This window comes from Dromaius novaehollandiae, chromosome 7, assembly GCF_036370855.1.
Source record: "Dromaius novaehollandiae isolate bDroNov1 chromosome 7, bDroNov1.hap1, whole genome shotgun sequence".
Classification (NCBI taxonomy): Eukaryota; Metazoa; Chordata; class Aves; order Casuariiformes; family Dromaiidae; genus Dromaius; species Dromaius novaehollandiae.
Genome location: NC_088104.1, coordinates 39,241,696 through 39,264,790, shown reverse-complemented (window position 1 = coordinate 39,264,790; position 23,095 = coordinate 39,241,696). Strand labels below are relative to the sequence as shown.

Here is a 23,095-nt window from a genome sequence, read left to right as displayed (position 1 = left end):
TCTGCCTGTTGATTCACCAACATCAAGCCACTAAAAGGGAGCAGATGGTTTACTTATTACTCATGCCATACAAAGAATTGAAAAATCTGGAGACAAGAAGGGCAATCTTATTGATGTCTATCATTCCTGAAGTCAGAGACGCTGAGATCTGAGACCGAGACCTGCAAAATCAACTGCAGAACATATTTTGCAATTTTAAAAAGTGAATAGCAAATCCTAATTTCAGAAGAGATTAATTCAAGTAAGTCTTCTCTTTAGCTTGAGGACAAGCTAAAATATGTAATAATCTAACTTTGTCCATAAAAAGAGGTAGCAGCATGCATAACAGTCAGAGATCCAGAAGACTAAAATAAGCCTCACCATACCACAGAAAGAGAATATGAATGATAAATGAACAACAATATAATCACTAAGACTGTAGTAGACAAGCTCTAACTCTTAAGCTTACAGCAATAATGCAGAGGTTTGCATTTTAACTTTCTACAGAAGAAAGGAACCAAACTGTCACTCATTCATTCTTGCCATTTCAAATTCACTAGACTATTTTCCCCGTTTCCTCACTTAAGTTTCCAGCTCTTTCAAAATCTCTCTAACAGGCTACGTTTTTACTGATATACTTCACCTCTGAAAATTAATCAATATTCAAGTGATCACACCTACAGAGGCACCAAAATCCCAAATGAACATTTGCCATTGCCATATCATGGATCAATTGTTTTTCTGTGTTGTGGATTGCTTTGAAGAGTTTTCCCTAGCAAACATTAAACCAGAATATTACGTAGCAGTCAATAGCTGGTATAGCTCCAGGTAGGCACTCATAATACCTGAAATATATGCAGCCGTTTAAGTGTACTGTAACATGAATGTAGTCTTGTCATTCAACTGCACTTTCTCCCCTGCCCAGCTATACAATCCTTGGATTTAAATTAAACTCAATATACAAGACTGATTTAGAATAAAGACATTAAAGATAAAGCACTAATATCCATGAATGGCTTAGGAGGAGGAAAAGATGGCCAAAGCCTTTTAAAATAGGTACATACACTTTAAAAAGATACTTTACCAGTAAGGAAGATAAAGCAGAGAAAGAAGTAGCCACAGCCTATGTAATCCGTGTCACTGTAATCCTGGTCTTTAATCAACCCACCATATTAAAGATATTTAGCTAGGAGCATCAGCATCTGAGAGATGCAAATAAATTTTGAAGAAAAAAAGAAAAAACCTTTCTTGAATTAATGACACTTTACCTCAGTGATTGGTTGCCCTTGTGATGTCAAGTCCAGTTCCTGAGGTCTCGTCACCTTATCGATATCCAAGGAGTCCATGCTGGAAGCTGCAGAGGTTATGCTGGAACGGGAGGAGTTGCTGATGGAGTGCACTTCAGCATCACTCACTGTGCCAGCGGATGCTGTCCTCCTGTGCTGAGCAGGTTTAGTGTCTTCTGTGACAGACTGTTGGGCTGCCTCATCCATGCTCAAGGAGGCCTTCTCTAACTGTGCAGTGATGTCATCCAAAGAAACATTGGCCTGTGATGGTTTAGTCACCTTACCAGATGAAGAGGATAATCCTTTCATGCTGCTGTGCTTAGCAGAAGGTCGACTAGCAGGTGGTTTCTGAGCTTTGGTTTCTGTGGGTAGGCGTTTCACTGCAGCACTGTTTGCTGAATGAGACCCAATGTTGCTGAGCTCCTGCTCTATGGAACAGAGATCAGCCATGAGGGCATCTAGATCCACAGTCTCCCCCTGATTCAGGGCTTCTGCAATGAACAAGAGTTATCAGTATGCTCCAGGTTACTTCATTTCTCTGCACAACTCTTCAATTTGTGTTAATAAATTTAATAGCTGGGGTAGGGGAAAGAAAAGAAGCTGTATTTTCCATCCATACTGCAAAATCCCTGCTCACTGGTAAATAACTATATTTGCACTACTACTCTTCACCTGTCTAAGAGTAATTTAAAAAAACATTTCAGTTAATATATTTGCTGATGGAGAAACCTATCAAAATTCAGATTACATCTGAAAAGTTCAAACCACTGTCCTGTGAAAAGAATCTAAAAATATATTTGTATACATCATCCTTCAACTTTTCAAAGACGTGTAGGTGTTTTGCTAAGCATTTTTTATTAAAGCAATGCAAATTATGTGACACTGCTTTAAAAAAACCTCACAAAATAGTACATACACACAAATCTTTAAAATAAGGCTTCCTGTATTATAACCAGAGGAAGTTATTTTAAAACAAGGAAAAGCATGATTTCTGTTTAACGTAAAAGCTTTCCGGAGCTATATTCCTGCATTCTGTCCCACAAGCAAGATGCTCTTTCTTCCTGTTTAGCAGATATACATCAATTCATTCTTTCACGAGACTAGGTCCCACAATAATTACTTCTTTACAAACACTAGACTACAATTCTCAGACATCAAGTTCCAAAAGATACTGTTTTGGGACATTCAGGATTCAGTGTCAAACACAGAAATACAAGTCAGCCATCAGAAAGCAATGCCTTTAGCAATCACATTCTCTCTTCAGTTAGAAGTATGTTTTAATGTTCTATTAAACCATTTACAATATTCTCATTCACTGGTGAAACAGCTTCTCTTCCTACACTAATATTCAAGGGGCTAAATAATTCAACAAACCATTCAAATTGTACATGGAGAAGCGATATGAGAAATTGGCAAGATTAGTTTCTTGGCGGAGAGGTGATCTCTTCACTGGTGCCACAGGCTTGTCTGTGTCCAAACTCTGAAAAAGACAAGAAAAGAGGTACAATGAAGTTTGACAAGGAATTGGACAAGCAGACCTTCGCCATGAATGAAAGTTAATTTTCTCTAAGACAAATTTTCAAAAAACTCTTGGCATATCAAAATTTCTTTTTCAGCCTTTAGACTGAAAACTTATGCCATCATACCACAGCTGTAAATGAGGAAAAGATACTAAAGACATTCTGTTGTCACAGAATTGAAAGGAAAGAAGTATAGTCTAAATGTATTTTTCAGTAGTGTTACACACTACCTTACATACAATTTCTCTGAAGTGGACTGCCCAAGTATATACACATTTGAACTGTGGCACCCTTTCCAAGAAAGGCACCTTCAGCTTATGGGCATACCCACAGCATCAGCACAGAAAAACACTCAGTAGAGAATTCTGTTTTCTTAAAAGGAATTTGTAATTGACATTCTTTTGAATATATATACACTCTTCTTCATGAAAAAAACACTAAATTGTGAAAGCAAACCCCAGCCTACCTTATCAGAAACAAAACAAAAGCTAAACTAAAGGGTGGGGGGAGGGTATCAGGTAGAATCTTTCTACCTGATATATTTGTTATGTTATGGAGGATAGCATAGGCATATAATGTTATAATAAATGTCAGCATTTTTCTAAGTAGTAGGACACTGGGATCCAGCTGGTGACCCAAGAGCTGTATCTGGCCACAGAGCCCTATTCAACCTGCTGCCTTTTTCTTTGCAGACAGGCTGGTAACTGTTTGAGCAGCAGAAGCAGCATGAACAGCCAAAAGCTTCCCTATAACAGAGCTAGCTCACAATCCAGTACTACTGCATCCTGGGGGCAAATGGAGAAGGAGCTGTCAAAGCTGCATGCAAGTGCCCTGCGCCACTGTCCCTGCAGTGGCAAGTATTTATGAGGGGAACACTCTTGCAGTCGCTGAGGCTCGACAGGCCTCCAGAGGATGTGAATTTAAGCTACGCCTGTACTGATAAAGCTCCCCTGAAGATATGCTTGTCTCAGTACAAAACTGTTACCTCAGCTGGCTTTGAAAGTGTTTTAAATAAGCTAGAAAAAAATTCAGCTCTTACCTCAGTATACGGCCTCATGGGAAACTATACAGTTACAGTGTTAGCAATAAATCGTATCAGTGAAATCAGGAAAAAAAAAAAAAAAGATCTCCTATGCTTCAGCCTGAATTCTCATAAAAGCCATATTTAATAGGAATAATCAAAATTTAGGTGTCTCAAAATATTTTTATTCCATTTATCTTCTGGGGTTTGAATATGAGTTCATATTTTAGGTAGAGATTTTAAGCGTTGCAGGGAGGAAAAAAGGGAAGGGGGAGAATCTTCTAGCTCCAAGAGAACTAAATTTCTCAATTTTTTTTTCTTTTCTCATTTTCCACATCTTTTTTCAAGCCTTTGTTACAGTCTTTTTTTCAAATATTTATTTTTGCTGAACTTTCCTTCCTCTCTTCTCAATTTGGCTTGAACTTCAAAAAAAAATACTTTATTAGGAAGTCAATCATCACTAGACACACATAATTTGAAGCCAGTAATGTGGTCTTGTCTTCCATCAGGTGAAAAAAGTAAAAAAACAAAAAAAACTCTCTAGTACCTCTGATGGAGCTTACATCTTTCCCACATAGAGAAGCTGAAAAACATCTACTCAGAGCCCTAGAGGCAGCAGTGAAGCTCGAGACCTAGGAGGCTAGGTAGGGCTTATTCCCTCAGACAGAACCCACAGACTGCCAAAAAAAAAAAAAACCCCAAACAAACGAAAAAAACCTCTCCTACAAAGGAAATAATTCTGGCTAAAAGCATCTAAAAAGTGTTTTACTGAATTTAAGAACAATCAAGTTATTAAATGTCCTTGGAAATATCCAAGATATACTCTATTATCAGAGCATGTTCTCTGTAACATTATGATGTTAAATCAACAATTTACAAGAGTGCTAAGAACTGCAACAGCACCAAAAGGTTCATTCTGAATGATCATGAAGCAAGGTAAGATTTCCTTCATTTATCCTGCACTGCAGAGCAGGATAACCTGACACTAATCACTAACGCACTCCGCATGAGTTCCAAACACTGTCCACATATACTGCAAGTTTTGTGACTATATTTTATAGTGCTTTTACTAGAGCTGAGGTTAAGTAAGGTAAAGTGAATTCAAATGATCTTGTGGGCATCATAACAATTAAACATCTCTTAAAAATCTCTCATATGAAAAGGAATCTAGTTCTTACTTTAAATTCCCCCCAAATAAACATATAGGAAATCTAAAAAGGAAGTTATAGTTCATGGAATTCAAGGACAAAAAGCCTCTTCCTCCCACTGCTCTTAAGATTCTAGCTGATAAATAGCAACAAACACTGAGACTACACATGAGAACACACTTCGGATCTCATTAGCTCTAATCATGCCCCTTTACTGGGACTTCAGTTGCACCAAAGCAAGGTCATTTTCCAAACACAAACAAACCACTGAGATACAACTGGGTTAAGTTGTTCATATAAGACTATATGAGATCATTCAAAGTTTTGGGGTAAACGTCTCTTCTAGTAGTTGCAGAAGTGCAAATGTGGAGCTGTGTTGCAGACTGTTATACAGCAGCATGAAAGTGAGAAAGAAAGAATGCGGATCCACCAACCTTTATATACTTTGCATGGATCAAAACAAATTCAGACATCAAAAAGTCTCTGTTACAACATAGCTGTAAGTGCCAGTAAAGTACGCTCATATTTCTACGCTGCTCAGATCTGTCTAAAATGGAACAAAGAATAAAAGGTCCAAAACCAATTCCCCATTGTGCTCTCCTGTGATGGTCCCTCATTAAAGGTACTTAACACTGCCCATGCCTTCAAAAGGTCCCACTGGACCTTAAAAAACAAAAAATTACGATATGCAGATTTCTTTCATGTTGTCTTCCATTCATCTGAAAAGGCAGAGTTTTTCATTGTGCTGCACATGCAAGTTGAGAACAAAAATTATTTTCCCTTATTTTAATACGCTACCGAAGTGTAGATCCTGCAAGCAGAGACTTTAACCAGAACATACAAATAATAGAGATAAGCCCAAATTTGAAATGCTGTCATATGATTAGCTCAATTTTCCCCCAGAAATTTGCCTTTGGATAAGATAAAGATCCCTCCTTTTTCCCCAAACTTACAGGATACAGAAAAGATGAAAAAAGCCTCTTCCTCTCTAGCCTTATTGAAACTTGGGACACCACATCTTTGCTAAAGCATGTGAGACAAAAAGAGGATCAAGATGAAGTAAACTATGCAGGAGGGCCAGCTCCCGTAGCTGACACAACCGCGGCAGGCAGTCACAGTGAAATGGCCTATAGCCCCAGGCATCTGGCATACAATGCAAAACGCAGGATCTGCTTGTGAAGAAAAGGAAAAGCACTAGGAAGAAGGATACCAAGAAAAGATGCCAAGAAAAGGTGTCCTATCAGCTGCTTCTCTGATGCAGGAAAAGTACTCTGGAATAACAGTGAATCCTTCAGAATGCATTGGAGACCTTAACAGTATCATTGGTGGCAACATTCAGGATTTCTTGCTCCTTATTGCTGTTCAGGTGCAACAAAGAAATGCAATGCTTTTGTACTTGGATGGATGATGTCCAACTGTGTGTTTGGAGATACAGCCTAGCTCCAGCCTGCTAAAGTCAGTGTTGCTTTATATGCACAAGGACAAAGTACCAGGTCTGCAGCTGTCAAGAAGGGATCATATCCTTTCAGAAAGTTCAAATTAGCAGGTTGGTGAAAAACAAATTTAACTACTTTGATATGGGGAAAAAGCAACTCATTTAGAAGTCTTTAAAGAGTACTTTGTCGGTCATACGCTAGAGTCTGCCTTGCTGCAAGTGGCAGTGGTAAATATCTGAGGGAGGGAAGCAGCTTTTGCCTTTGCGCAAGAGCACAGGACACCTGGGGATGCATGTTTGGTCCTGACAAGCACCATAGATAAAAGCTTTCATTTCTACACATCTGAAGTGTTTTACCTTCCAGTGGAATCCTTGTTGAAACTAACACAGTTAACATCCAACTAAAACTAAAATATGTAATATTTATACAGAATTATTCAGTGAGATGTTCAAAGCCTTCCTAACCTGCGTGAGTTTGTCCAGTTCCCCCAGCCAGGCCCCAAACATCTTGTCCAGATCCTGATCTTCCTTATCACTATCTTCTTCTGCACCATGGTCAAGTTCTTCATCTGATAATTGCTCCATCTGAAAAAACAAAAGCAACAGTCAAATTGTACCAGTGTTTAAGAAAACTGGTGTCAGCTACTACATTCCTGAAAAGAAAGTTCCAAAGTCAAACCACATGTCTGTCTCTAAGTTGACGTTCTTCAGAGAAAAATACTAGTACTGCTGGGCAAAGGAAGAACCTATTGCAAAGCAGCTTAGATCTGAAATATTACTACTAAAAAGTCACTGAAATCTATGCAGCATTACATCTAAGAAGTATTTTATTACAGTTGTTCAGTATCAAAAATTAACTGAAAACATGTTTACGTTCTAACTTGCTGAAGATGGGTTTATAACCAATTCTGTCTTCCTCAGGCACTTACCAGCCAGCTTTGTCTTCTCATACAAGAAAGTTTATTTCAGGTGTGATAAAAACACTGCAGCTCTCATCAACCCTGCAACTCTTATCAACCCTGCATTACAATGAGCCCCTATTTATTAATTGAGGTGACTGACATTGAAATACACACATTCAAGTTTAGAATTTGGCAGAAGCAATAAGAATTCACACAGAACAGCCTTCATTCTAAAATAATAACAACAACAGTGAACTGACTGAAAAAAAAATGTCAGTATCCAGGAATAACTTGGAGAGGGAGGGAGGAGCTGCTCCCTTGAGAACCGAAGCAGAAAGCCTACAGTGAAGAAGTGAACGTGCAAAAGGCAGTAGGTGCTTCACAGCATATGCAAGTTGAAAATTACTACTGGTAATGATATGGCATGCAATAATAAAACTTAAATGCATAAAAATCAACCTCTATAGAAAATAAAGAACAGATACATTGTTATACATGCAAAACTGCCAATAGCACGTAAATCTGTAATCTTAATATACAAAAAAATTGTTACAAAATTTTAAGTTAGGAAGCATTGGAACTGGTCTGCAAAGTGAGCGAGGCAAAGGACTTCAGAAAATCTGCATACATTCATAGGAAGTTTGTTAGAATGCTCATGTGTAAAGAGCAAGTGTGAAAGCTGCAATGGGTAATTAAGCAGTCATTCCTGCTGCTGCTTTTGTCAGAACTGCACAGAAGAAGCTGAAGAAGAGTGCACGATATTTAATGCACCATCTGAAATTATTTCATGCTAGTCTGTGCACGTGCATTCACTGTCAACAACAGGCTTTGCATTACAAAAAAAATTCAACTGTTGTCCAAGGAATTCAGCTGACCTCAGTTAAGCAACACCATTCAACCCACAGGAAGTGCAGTCTCACTGCATTGCAAATAGCTGACTCTACACATTTGTAAACAGAAATGCTTAAATAGGCCACAGAGAATGCCAGCAATACATCCTGTCAGACAGTTTAAATTTTGGATGCTCTCCAGATCACTTCAGCGATACTGCACAATTTTTCCCCTGACAAAGAAACCCTTCCTTGGAAGCAAAGGGATGCTATCACAGCTATCAGACCCTCCCTCATCCTTCATTTAAAAAATCTGGTTGATAAAGATTTAACATTCTCCAAAGGTTACCTGTTATCACCTGTCACATCCAGGGTGATAGCAAAATTAATCTTTTGCTAAATAAGCACTTCAAATTTCAAAACATTTATTCTGTATTTATTTCAGTTCAGTATGCAAGTATAGTTCACTGTCTTATAATATAAATATGATATTAACTTAGACAACAGAAATTTGGACAATATTCCTCTAGTCAGAGTCTTTTGCATTCAGATACTATAGCTATCAAGAATAGTCTACTTTAAAAAGGAGGAGGGGGTAAGGCCCAGAAAACTTTAGAAATCTCCCTATCTAACATGTGACTTAGTCAATCAGAAACAATGTAATGAGCTGCTTTAGAATTTAAATCCACTTGCTGTTCTTCTGCTTTTCTCCTCTTCCCCCTAAAACATGTCCTCCAAGCCCCTTTTACAGGGCTATGACACACAGGCCTTTCTGGGTACATCCGCACTGTTAAATCCAGGATCTATTCAGAATGAAAATTTACAGAGGGGCTTAAACATACAATAGGGAAAACAACCTAGGTAATGATACAGGAGTGAAGAGTAAACCCAAGAGATGTCTTATGGACTGTCCAGTGAGAAGGGAGAACAGATCTCTACCAAGATCTACACAAAAAAACTCACCATGTGCCACATTGTTTGATTTGGCCAAGTCATGGAATACATAGCAATTTGCTACCTACTATTTAAAAAGCACCAGCTTACTTTATTTTTATTTTTAAAGCAAACTTTCTAATGCTAGTCTTTAGGAAAACACAAATCTTGGTCTGCAAGATAAACAATGAGAAAGCGTAACTCACAGAGCTGTAGACTTGAACTGATGAGAGATGTTGCCAAAGATGATAAAGGCAATCTCAAACAGAAAAACTGTCCAATCATTTTAAAACTGTTCATAAGAACAGTTTACTCAACCCTCCCCCACACAATTTAAAAATACTCTTTACTTCTGTTGACATATTGCTTACATTTCACTTTACCTTGATGCAATAATCAAAGAACCAGACACGCAAAAAGCTAATCTGTGATTCTGAGTTCAGCAGAAGCCTGGAGCCAATGTCTCCCACTGAAGCAAGATACTGCCATCCAGTTGCTGTAGGCAAAGCAGTTCCCACCTCCTACAGAGATTTTCTTTTTGAGCAAGAGTACAATACAGCTGCTTACCTTAAAGGGACAACAATATCAAAGCTAACAAAGTACAGCATACTGCACTTGAGCAGATACTAAACAGATTAAGTTCACCTCCTGAATCTCATTCCTTCCAACACTTCTTTGGAGTTCCTTCAAATACTTCTGGCACTTCAGGGTTGGGAAGGAAGCCCTCTTCCTAAAATCTAAGAGTGATGTTGAAATCCAAAAAATATCAATGCCCCAGTTTTTATACTTTGGAAGTTAAACATACCTTTTTTCCCTAGATTCCTCTCCCTGTGATGTTACCTGAAAGCCCTCCCACACACAGAAGTGGAAACAGCAGGGTAACAGCATCTCATACTACCTAGACTCTGCAATACAAATAGAAGCTGGATTCCACTGCTTACAGAGTAGTAAAGCAAAGCTTTTGAAGGCACTTTGATGTGGATCAGAAATACTGTAAACTCAAGACAAGCACATTATACTTAAAGTGACATGGTCAACCTAAACTACAGTAACTGAATAACATTTACAAGTTGTGTATCTTTTTTAACTGTTCTCATTTGCCAGCAGCACTTCTCAATGTCTAGATGCACTTGAAGCTAAGAATTTTTATTTGAAGGTTAAGGGAAGCTATTAAAAACCCTCCTTAGGAAATACGACTGCAAACTGGTGAATCAAGTAAATGGAAATTATGATACAACACAGACAGTGCTTGACATTTACAGAGGTTTTACGCAGCTACCTTTTCCCTCCTTGAGCTGTTTTTGCCACCAACTCCACATTTAGGTGGGACTTGATTTTACAGTGCATTCATTCTACAGCCCTGTTCATAATCTATCCTTTCAGGAAGGGAGAACCTCATTCTTATTACTAAACACTTCTGAAAATCTGAACTGTGGAAAGAAACCAGCATTCTAGATTTCTCATAAACTGTTGCTTTAGCTATTTTAACTTGGCATCAGAGACACTACATTAGTTCCAGTTTCTTTGAAGACAGAATTAGCAGCCTAAAGAGAACTTTTACAAGTAAAGTACTGTTGTGTCAGCAAGCCTGGCAGTAAACCCTGAAGTACTTGCCAGCTCCTTGTAGTCCCCACCCAAGCTTCCTAACGTCAGCTGCATTTCCTATAAGCCTGTCAACGTTTGCTTGCAAAAGGCACACAGAGGATAGTGTCTCACTTAAGAAACAGCTAATATTAATTGCTAGCCCTGTAAAAAGGATCTCTTAGCACAAGCTCCACTACTGGAAGGAGATGTCCCAGCAGTCAGAAAGGATGAATTCAATAAATTACTGCAGAGACAAGTTGTTCAGATAATGGTATCTGATGCTTTTGCCCACCGAACTCAAAACAGTAGCAGCTCAAAAAGACTGTACTTTCCAATTAAAAAGTTAAAAACTTTCATTTTTATAACCGTTTTTCCTCACTGTTGTTGAATGCAGCAAACATGCACCATACTTCAGCAAAATCATGACCAGGAGTTATCACACCTTTCTAAGGATATTGCATTTTTATTTATAAAATGGAAAAAGAATGGTAGTGGTTAAGACCCTCCCCCTTTTTCAGAGGCAAGTCATTTAGAACCAAGTTTAATCTGAGAAAAGGAAAAAGGAGTAACTCCTTTAGCTTGACACTATAAAACAACTTACATACCGCAAGCATTTGCAGGTTATCAGAATTATAGTAGCTGCTGCTTCTATTTAGCTCATACCAGGTGAGTAAACCAAACCAAACTAATTTTAAGATTCAAGCAAGTCATTTTTCAACGCTTCCCCTCCTATTTAGTTCAAGCAAATGTCATAACAGAACTTAAAGAAAGCAAGCAGCATTCAGATTTTGAGCCACCTACAATTCAGAATTATGCTTCAAACGTATCCACTGAAATTCCCAGTTTAAGATGCTCACTTGGGCCTTGACTTGTCCAATGAAGCTTAGAAATAAAACAAACCAGATGGACTCAGTAAGGATAAAGCAATCAAATCAGAGAAAGCACAATGTAGACTCACCATCAGTTGTTCACATCGAGTACAGAAAAGGCCTAACCTGTCCTCCCCCATACAGCAAGTCACCTTTCTTCCAAGAATGTGACTGTTCTAGTTGCATCCCACATAAGGCATAGCAAGGCACTCTAAAGAAGTCTTGTTGGCCAAAACTGCTGGCCATTCCCTCTCCTGAACATCTTTAGTGACTGAAGTCTTGCACTCAAGACACCTGCACAGCTACAGCCACATGAAATTTTCAAAAATCTCAATCCTTTAATTCAGCCACTAAGTGACAATGATGACTCCAGTTCAAATCCACTTTCAGAGTAAAGCAGCACTGACACCTTACCAGATGAGCCTCTTTAAAGACACGAATATTGCTCCTCCAAGAGCCCTCACCCAAGGAACACAATGATTAAAGATCGTTTTCTTAAAACTATAGTAATTCTAATCTTAAGCATTCATACATTTGTATCTCAGTAAGACTCATCAAAATCAGTTAAAATAAATATGATTGGATCTTGTTTCTTCTCAGTTTTAATGTTCCATCCCTCTTTTTCTTGCCTTCATACCAAACAGGGTAGAACCAACCTAAATGAGAACAGATGAGTTGTTGAGATGATGTTAAGCTGCAAATATCAAGTTCCCTTTCAATGAACATTTTGAGTAGCAACACTGTGGCTCTCATTTTTCCATGTGAAACATATGAAGAAGTTACAGTCTATAAAAATATCTGAATTTCACCCTTTTGTTTTCTCATAAGGACTTAGAGCTGTAATTATGGGATACCTAGATAAAATGAAGTATGTTTCAAGGTTCCAATATGGTGCAGTCTTTTATACAGAAGTAGAACTTCCTGCACTGAAGTACTGTCTATGTACTACTTCATTACCCACTATGGGCTAGATCAGCCACCTTCATCCGTTTGAAATGTTATTGAGAGAGGCAGACCCATAATTGGCCATAAGTCAGCTGTCTAGTTTCCAGAACAGTTCATTAGGTTTGTTCACCTTTAAATACATGAAATGCAGTATTCCACTATGATTTTATACAAAAGTAACAAGGCTTTCATTAGAAGTTGACAGTTGCACATTTCATCATAGTCTACCATTTTAAATACATGGTAAGGAGGAAGGAAAAAAAAAAAGGAAATCCTTTATTCATCATTTAGGAAAAAAAAGAAACATTTACTCTTCCATGCTGGTTCTTAAGCAAACCATTGTAGCTTTTAGTACATCAAGATGAGCATGAGATGATACAATTTCAAAAAAACATCAGGAAAGATGAAAAGCCCAAGAACAAATTGACCATTTTTACATTTTTAAAGAGACCCAATTTCAGAATTCTGAAGCTAACAAACTGCAATCAAGGAAAAACAACAGCTGATCTTTGGACAGAGGCGAGTTTTAATCAAAAGCAAATATAAAGCATCTTTCTGAGATCCCATTCTGCAGACTTGCAATTTCAGATGGTAACTGCTACCTTAAAATAGTCCCACTGAAGGCAACAGGAAAATTCATTATAATAAAATATTCCTTTATAATGAAAAAATTCTGCACTGAAAGAAGTAGTTGTAAAAGAAACAGACTACAAGATTTGTCTACACTGCACTTATCAGATGATGGAAAGATCTTTAAAGAAGCAAAAATAGAAGAGCTCAACTAAACTCAGGCTCAAAGGGTCAGCAACAAGCATGCATTTCACTATAATTTCAGAGACACTGTATTAAGCATTTTAAGCTAGAGATGCTTAAGTATGTTCAAAGACTGACAGCATAAAAAACAAGGATTAAAATAGACCATCTCTCTTTCAGACAACTGATTTTTTTCACCTCTACCCTTTCTTATTTAAACACAACTTTGTACAAGTTCATGCTTCTTACAGAACTATGGATTTTCTTCCTAAGCAACTATGCATTCTGTTATGGGGATGCAGCAGACCATATGTGAATCAAAACATCATCTGAACAAGTAACTGAATTTCTGCATTTTAAAAATCAAGCCTTGTGAACTTAGACTGCATAGCATTTCTGGAAATCAGAGCTCTGCTTCTGTTTATTTGGGATCATCCATCTGTGACCATGCCTGTGCCCATTTCTGTACACCACAGAATAATACTATAACGTATAGTATGAGCACACAGGCATGGTGCGCACACATACACACAACAGTAAAATTCTAGTAGCAATATTCACCTGTAATACTCATTCACCTGATTGCTTAAACAAGTGGTAAAGCTGTGTAGTTAATGAAATTGGTACTGAGGGGTTACTTTTAGAGCAAAAGAGGGAAAAAAAATCAAAATGCTTTCATAAAACTAATAGCTAAAGCTCACATCCAGCTTTCTACACACTTCTCTGAAGTTCTGGTAAACAACGAAAGGTACTTTGAGCATATAGATAATTTACTTACCATATTAATAACGTGCCCATGTAACAGGGATCAAATGAATCCACCATACTTTTTAGTTAAAACAGTTCTTACTCTGTAACTGACACTAATATGTCTCCCTTGAATTTAATATTGCAACACACAATGCCAGCAATACATTGTGGATCATTTGTTTCAGCAGTTCCAAGTTTCTTCTTAATAAACATAAAACATCCTGAAATTAAACTCCTCTTGAAAAATGATGTGGAGGAGGATTAGAAAGTTGTGGGAAATTCTTTGTGTATCATCCAGTGTCCTATAACCCAATTTGCATTAAGCGTAATCTAGATGAAAACTTGAACAAAACAACATTTGCTTATTTTTAGCTTCAAATAGCATAGGTACTGCTGAATACAACACGAGGCACCTATAGCACACAAACATTCCAACACCTCTCACCAGTTCAAACACTGAGGCACAAAATCTGTCAGCCAGAGAATTCAAATTCAAAACATCCCAATAAACATCTTATGCCAAGAAAAATTCCCCTTCAATCTACTACTTTGAGCTAACTTGAGGTTTTGTTTTTCTTTTTTTAATCATGCTTCAGGCAACAGTTTTCCAGGCTTGTCCTCACACAACATGGTGAAAACACATGGGAAGTCTGATGAAAGAAAAAGCTTCGGCCACTTTGGTAAAAACAAGACGACCTCTTACAACTAAAAACCTCATATGTTTCTGCAGTTATTCAGGCAGCAATTTTAATAGTTAAAATCTTGCATTTATGTATTATACAAAGACAGTAGCTGTTGCCACATTTTAAAAAACAAATAACGTCTATGAACTTATCCGTACCAATTAAAAAGGTAAGCCTATTTATGCAGGGCTGCTTTAAAATAGAAAAACACTGAATCTATGTCTTGCACATATGAAGAGAATCACATACTCAGAAGTACTGTGTGTGACCTCATGAAGTCCCTGACAGTCATCTCTACCTGCCCCAATGTAGGATCAAATAAGGGGTTTAATTAGGATTTGTAAAGCATTAGTAGCTATTAATATATTTCAGTACTTGGTTGCTACTTTTTTTTTTTTTTTTTAAAGTAACATGACTTTTATAAATCTTTGACCCAAGTCTGCTATATGTTTCCTCCTCTTCTTTTTTCCTCATCTCATTAGAGAGGCTTTGCTCACAATCAACACTATCTGCCACAGTTCAGCTGATCTGCCCTGTCAAGCCCAATTGCATCCCAACTACCAAGGAAGCAAGAGAGTCAGCATTACTTTGGAAAGCTGATTTTATTTCATTCCTTACTTATTTCTTAGATAATTAGTAGCAATCTGGAAATAGGATTCACAAAAAAGAAAAAACAGAAAAGTTTACACTATTTTCAATTAGTGCATGGGGATGATTTTTAAGATTTTGTTCAAAATTGGGCATTGGGCTTTAGCAATAAATCCTGTTCTTGATAGACAGGAAGTCATGAGCAGAACATAAAATGTAAAAGACAATTATTCAAAGCAGCTGGGAGAAGACAGACAAATACATTACAAAAACCTTTAAAAAAAGTTTAAAAAGCAATGTGCATTTGGAACATTTTCATTTTCAAGTCTTTCACTTCATCAAGCAGCTGCTCTGGGCTGTAGAAATCCAGCAAGTATGAAAACCAGCTCTAAGGCTTTATTTTCAGGTTTAGTTGGGAGATGCAAAAATGCACACCCCATAATCTTCCCTCCCTTACCCATCAATCTGTGCAACGAGCAAGAATGTATCTTTGAAACCACGGAAAGAAATCCTTTTGTCTGGAAATACAGGCTAAAGTTTCAATAAGAGATCAATTAAAAGCTGTTGAAAGTAACAATTATTCAAAAAATATATACAGCATGATTTTTAACACTACTCCTGAAATTAAACACATGCTTGTACAAGAGTTTAAAAACAGAAGAACTTGCCATCACTTCTAGCTGTTTGTGTTTAAGCCCAGTCAAACAACATTTCCACTAAGCCTTTAAGAAATATTTTTCTTTTGATTATCTATCAGTTCAGAATAAAATTTTGTAGCAACATATGGCTTATCTGAATTTCAGCAACCATTAATGAAATAATGGTTTGAAAGAGCAATGGAAGAAGAAGAAAAAAAAAAGTCTTATTCAGAAACCAAACTGAGACATCAAAGCACACTGTCTCGCTGTGCCTGGAATCCCCCAAAATACATCAGTGCTGTATACCGTAAATACAGGTTTTCTAAAACTCAGTGATGTTTATGAGAGCACTACTATGCCTTTCAGATTATAAAAGACCGTTCAACAACTACCCCAGAGATCCTACCCAGAAAACACCACATTGCACCCTAGTTTTCACAGATTGGGCACCAAAGCTTTAAGCTGAAGCAGACAATGTGTCAGCAGGGGTAAGACAACACAGCCCTCTCACAGACGATACAAATATGAAAGAACAAAGTTCTCTTTTTGGCTAGTGGCTAAAAAAAAAAAAAAAAAAATAGAAAAAAAAATATCCCCCAGATTCACATTCACCACAACTACTGATTCCCTTTGTATTTGATCAAAACATGTGCTCTCCCTTTAACTTTAGTTGACACAAGCACCCACCAATTTCCTGAAATAAACAAACTGAAGATGCCAGAATGTTTACTTCATCATTTTGATTTCCAAGCAACAGGAGAGAATGCCACAGATACGCCACAGCAAAAAAACTCCACAAAACATCCCCCTCCTTCTTCAAAAGCTTGAGAAGAAAGGTAAAATGCCAGGGGGATCAAGCTGAAGCTTATCCTAAGTTCCACAGGGCTGCTTTCTCATTCTCACTCAGACCATTTTCTTAATTAGACTGTAACTTCCGGTAATTGCAGCTTGAAATTTTAAGTTAGCCTCCATAAGGTGACCCCTTGTACACCGAAACATATTTAAAAGATCTTTCTTTGTAAAAGAGAGAGGACACCAAAATACCAAAACTTTTACTGAAGGATCTAACTGTCTAATTGCATCTGAAATTTGCTCTACAGAAAAGGCACACAGTAAAACCTTTATTCCATCCAGTATATTTCAGCGCCTGTCTCTCATCTAGCCAAACAGATGCTCCCTTGAAAAGAAGGAGCTTTATCAATCACTGCCTTCAATTTCCTGAACCAAGATTCCAGCCAGAGAACCCAAGTGGATATTAAATTAATTCCCATAAAAGAGCATCTTAGAGTGCATTAGGTCTCATAGTAGATCCTTTATGAAGACAACCTGAAGACAGTTTTGAAATACTGCTTAGACAGAGATCATAAAAACAGAAGTTGTCTTTAAAAATATTTTTGAATGAACTTTTAGTGAAGAGAAGGGTAGAAATACAGGTGTTTTCTAAAAGAACATCCCTCATAGCTGCTGAAGCCAACATCTTAGTGTCACCGGTTGGTCAGAATTTTCAGTATGAAAAGAGAATGAGTTTGTGAATGGAAAATATATATTTCAATATATATTAAAGTATATCCTACCTTCAACAGGCAAACATTTGCATTTAAAAAACATGTATTAGTTCAGATTTTTCAGATTCATCATTATGCAGTTGTCATAACACACACCCTGTTGTAGCCTCTTTTCCCATTCAGTTTTAGCTTTGGAACATCATGTCCAAAAAAGATTAACAAGCAGTAACAAGTAGATGCAGAAAAAGAGGCAAAACTAAGTTTCATTCAAAAAGAAAATATAATCTTACTTAGCAATAACTTCAAGAATGATATGTGGCTGCAATCTGTAAATTAAAATTTTTAAGATTTTAATTTTTAAAAGACTTTTAAAAATATTAGTAGGAACTAGACAGAAGGTGCATATTGTATTTAACTGAAACAAAAACACCTCACAGCAGCTGCAACCTTGGCAAAAGATAGAAATCCAAAAGAGGTTTCCTAGTCTTGCTAAGCTTTATTACGTAATTTGTGAATGAATGAGGCTTATTAAAGTGGGTTAGTTATACTTGACTCCAGTCAACATACTTTGAACATGCTCACAACAGTATTTGAGAGCATAAATATACAACCAGGTCAATCTTACAGGTTTCTAGATAGATAGCAAGTTTTCTTTGACTAAGTAACCATTCAAAAGCATCTTTCTTATCCAATGAAAAAACACAAGTGACTCGCAACACGCCCTTCTATTCTAGCCCTGAGTTTTTCTTCTAGAAGCTTCCTACAAATCCTTAAGATCACACTGCCTGAATGTTGCAGACTATTGACCTGGCGCGGGTACACTGACAAGAACAGCGTCGTATTCCTCAGAAGAGAGAACAGCAGAGATGCTGAAGGCTGATGGAGCTTCTAAAATAGGTGAAAAATTGTTTAGCAAAATAAATTCCAGATGCCCCTAAGAAGTGAGTCTTGGTCCATGCTGGTAAGGAAGGAAAAAAACCTCAGACATCTCTTGCCAGTCTGACCTGGCAGAGAGAGGTGGAACAGACTTCAGTCTGCTCTTGCTGCTAATTTGAGTACACAGCAAGGCATGCTGCGCAGGCATCTAAAAAAGAGGTTTCCCCACTCTGCCTCAGAGCACTGGCAACTCTAGCTGTGGCCACATTTCAGAAAAACATATACCTCCCCCAATATCTCATTAATTGTGAAAAGAGAGAGAAGAGGGAAAGATGGGCAGCAGCACAGGGAGAAGACAACTATTCCTGATCTCAGCAGGCAGTTCACTTAAGTCCTGAAGCACAATACTCAGTTATAGTCATTATCCTAACACACAGCTGCAACAATATGAGAACGCTAAGGGCAATGCAAGCAATCCTGTTGTCCCCAGGGTACACAAAGGAAGGAGATGAACAGAGAGATCCAGAAGTGTACATATCCTCAGGCCTGGAGAAAAAAAGGGAGCAGGGGTGGGCTCACCATGATCAGCCAGCCTGAAGCTCCACTAAGGCTTATATTATACAATTAGGAAAAAAATAAAGAACATCTATTGAAGCTTCCCAAAGGCTTAATGATTCAATTAAAAATCCCAGCCCTTTTAACATCATGGTATACATTTATCAGCAAACATGCATCAGACGTTGAGAGGAATAAGGAAGATTTCCACAATGCATTTGAACAAAGCCTTATAATTTCTAGCTATATTGATTACCAGCATCTCCTCCGTTTCCTTGACAAGGCTGCTTATTTTGCCAATCGGTTTTGCTCAACAAATTAGGTTGCGCATAGGTTACGCATCAATTTCTCTTTACAGTCTTTAAGCCCTTTGCACTTTTAAGAGACCAACTGCTACTACTTTAGCTTCAGGGTTTTTTTTTTAAATCTATTTTTTAATGTTGTAACTCATAGTAACACATAGCCTTTCCTTTGAAAACTTGTTCCTTTGGATTTCTAAAGAAAAAATGAAACAAAAGAACACATGAGAACTACTACTTCCACATTACAGATGAGGGCCAAGGCAAGGAAAACAAAGCAAACTGCTCAAGGTTTGGTAAGACAGAACAAGGAAAGCTGTCCATATTTGTAACTGCATCTTTAGCAACATTTTGCATGTAACAGAACATAAAATCCAACTAAAATACACATAGACATGAGTATCGTATTTTACACAATCAACCTGTTCTCATTCTGCAGTAAGAACAATGATTACAGACATACTGCTTGCACCAGTCCAAACAATGATCTGAAGCATCCAACAAATTTTTCAAAGAAAACTGCAGCTAATTCTGCTGCGCCTCATTTGGCCTTCTCTCTCCCCTGTAGTTGCTGATGTTTTGAGTGAATTACAATAGAGGCAAAAAGAATAAGCAATAAAACGCAACAAAACCAAGGCTACCTTATTCTGTATGTGGGCCACACAACAGCCTTTGAAAGAAAAATTCAACTGAGATGTGAGCAAAACACTTTTTCCTGTGATGCAGAACTACTTTCTTCTTTACTGTTTCCCATTCACAGACCTGATGCAAGAGGCCCACCTCTGTCCTTGCTGTTCAAAATGCACGTTGTATTGCCTATTCTATTTGCAGGCAATGCAAAAACAGCTACTTCTCTGTTGGTGTGTTTGGTGAGGAAACCTAGTGAAAAAGGAAGATAAACCTCTTAATTCAGGAGCACTGTACAACTGTAGGAAGCTGCATGAAACTGCATGAAGGGATGTGCGCTCTGCAGGGGACGTCTCAAAGAATACATGTTAAAGGCACACAGCATGTAAAAATGGCTTTGTATACATCTGTAGACAAACTTGATGGGCACTGAAAAACACTTGTCAGCTGCATTTAAAGGAAATCACTTTCCTACCAACACTAAACTAAGCACTAGTTTAATGCTGCAACAGAAGCAAGTGTGATTAGCCTGTGCACAACTGCTGTACCTTCAGGCCATTCTGCCCACCCCGAATGACAGCCCCACAGCTACCCAGTCTACTGCACTGCACTGCTCATCTTCTCTTCGATCCACAGAAGCATAATTAACAACTAGCGCTGGGAGGCACAATTCAAATCATCAACGTACTTGCCACCTGCAGCTTCACCTATTCCAGGAAAACAAAACAAAAAAAACAAACAAAAAAACCAAGACCCACCCCCTCTCCTCCTCATCAGCAAATTAAGAATAGCAATAAATTTTGTTATAGTATTTGACTTTACTTGCAGATCCCAGGCAAGTTCAGGCACCCAAATATTCTTGTAGCTGTGCCCACTAACAACCACCCTGCTAATGGCAGCACTCGTCAGCTCACCCTGCACTTGAGCAGAAGCACTTGCTGACCAGTCACTATAAAATTCAAACTCCTCTACAGGCCAGTCTATTATGCCAGCGCAGGGTCTTCTTCCAGCAGGAATAAATGCTCAGAGGAGGTCATTTTCTGACATATACTAGGCTGTCTTTCAATTATAACAAAGCAAAATTAAGCAATTAACTGCAAACTACTTGTTCAAAGCTAGACATCTTACAATGCTTATAGAGGATGGCATACATGAAAAATTTAACTAACTAGGAAGAGGAAGGTGTGAGAAAAATGCTTAGGTCATAGGTCAAATTACAATGCAGATGAGCATATTTCCTCATACAACTTTGAGCTAATGGATGATTTGGAGAATAAGACAATACCTGGACTCTGTAAAGTTAAAAACTAATTTTTTTTCAAGAGATCCTCTCAGAGGTTAAAAATAATCATTATGCCAGTGCCCACTTAAGATACCATGCCAGACACTGGCAATTTCTACAATGCAGATATTATCTAGTAAGACTCAGGAGAAGTTGCCAAATTCCTTTCAACAAAGACACAATGACAGCTCATGAACCACAGCTCAAAAATGAAAGAGTAGAGCTTTGGCTATGATAAATAATCAACATGCTTTTCAGGTCACTTTATATAGAGTTTTGTATCAGGGTGTGTATTCTTTACACTAACCTCAACTGCAATGTACTGGAAGTTGATTTAGGATTTCTGGTAAGAATTAAGATTACATGAGGAACAGCTGCCCTTCAACACAGCTGGAGCTACCATCTCCAGAAAAATAGCAGCACATTTAAAAAAAAAGTTTGCTATACCTAAAGTACATTTGTGCTTCGTTCTTAGCATTCTTGAGTCAGCGCATTTTGACGATAGTTTTAATAGTTAGCCATTACAAACATTACTGAGGAAGTATCATTTGAATAAAACGCGTTTAGAGGAAGAGTAGAGAAATAATCTTTTGGCTGAAACCATTTCAAAGAGAAAGAAAGAAATTTAATTTAGAAGACACCTGATTTAGTTTAAACTTGCTCCCAACAACCTGAGCAAAAGAACAAAAAACATCATCTCAAAACAAAAATAAACAGATCTAAACAACAAGCTGCACCAATTCAATTATTTTTGTATTTTAAACCACTAATAAGACCTGAAATAAGTGAAAATTTAGACTGGCAGTCAACCTTCACCCTCCCACTTCATTCCAAAATGCCAGCAGGGACATAAAACTGCTCTCCATCCCCAGAACTCTTTTTTCCCCTCCATCACCTATGTTTATGCAGAAGAAGCTGCGTCTATGTAGGGTTTTCTCCACTCTGGTGGAGAAAAAAAATGGATGTAAGGTACTGCATCATGACAATATATGGAAGAAAGGAATACTAGGTAGAGAGAGGTTTTCTGTGGAAAAGCTATGCCCTATGGGAGGCTTGAAAGGACTGCACAGAAGGAGCCCTGTGAGTCTAGGGGAAAACATTGATGTGGGGCACTGGACAAGTGAGGAGTCCTAGGAGACTACAAAGAAAAGCTGAAAGTTAGTCAAAACAAGGCAGTGCTATATGACCTGAAAAGTCAGGGGACCACTTAGCAGTAAGCCAACACTGGTCTCTGGGTGACGAGAAGCACGTGGATTGCAGGGGCTTTTGCCACACAGTGAAATTTGGGAGCAACTATGCGGCATGAAAAGGAGGGACTACAAAACGGGTTTGCAGGATCTGTGGGCGGGGCGGAATATATTCTTCAGTCTCACAACAGCAAAGAGCCCCTGCTCCAAGAGTATACTTTATCAGCATCTTCTCTTGGGTCTTGCAGGGGATCAGGCACAATTTCAATATAATCATAAACCTCTCACACAGTACAGGAGAGAAGGCCAACTTCCTTCTGCATTAACTGTAACTCACCTTTCTCCTTGCTGATACTGGAAGAAGCCACACTGTTTTCTGACAACCCCACCAAGCAAGAAAGAATTTTACCTTGAAGAGAGTCCTACACTCGCTCAACTTCTCCTCTCAGCACTTGCTCTTTTTCTCCTCAAGAAGCAAGAAGGAAGCCGTTCCAGAAGTGATCTCAATACACAAAGCAATTGCTCTAAGACATCTGGTCGAGCAGGGTGCCAGAGCCTGTAACAATTCCACCACCACTATTATCTAGTAAAGCCTGCACAAATTGCCAAAGAGGAGGAAGTCTGTGAGCACATACAGTGAATGCCACGTTTACCACTGATAAAGACTGGAAACACAACTTAATTCTTATTTACCATTTTGGCAGAATGTCACTGAAAAGTTGTCTCCAAAGTTTCTCAAAATGGACAAAGCTGACAAAATATTTCTGTCTGCATAAAAAAATTGTTTTGACATTTTCCACATGGGATTTTGTTCCTATTGTCAATTACACATCCTTCCTCTGGAAGGATGGATTAATTATCTTAACCTAAAAAGTCCACATGATAACTCAAACCAGTATT

The 23,095-nt window shown here is 38.0% G+C and overlaps 1 protein-coding gene across 4 annotated transcripts in view; it reads right to left on the bottom strand.

The window, feature by feature from the left end:
• The window catches only part of RAPH1 (Ras association (RalGDS/AF-6) and pleckstrin homology domains 1), a 104,480-nt gene that overhangs the window by 54,136 nt on the left and 27,249 nt on the right, over positions 1-23,095 (bottom strand). For all 4 annotated transcript variants that reach the window (XM_064515269.1, XM_064515268.1, XM_064515271.1 and 1 more), the window contains exons 2-4: positions 6,855-6,974; positions 2,640-2,745; positions 1,248-1,756 (exon numbers count right to left, since the gene is read on the bottom strand). In XM_064515269.1, the coding sequence (XP_064371339.1) occupies positions 1,248-1,756; positions 2,640-2,745; positions 6,855-6,974 (735 nt within the window). The remainder of the gene's footprint in view (positions 1-1,247; positions 1,757-2,639; positions 2,746-6,854; positions 6,975-23,095) is intronic.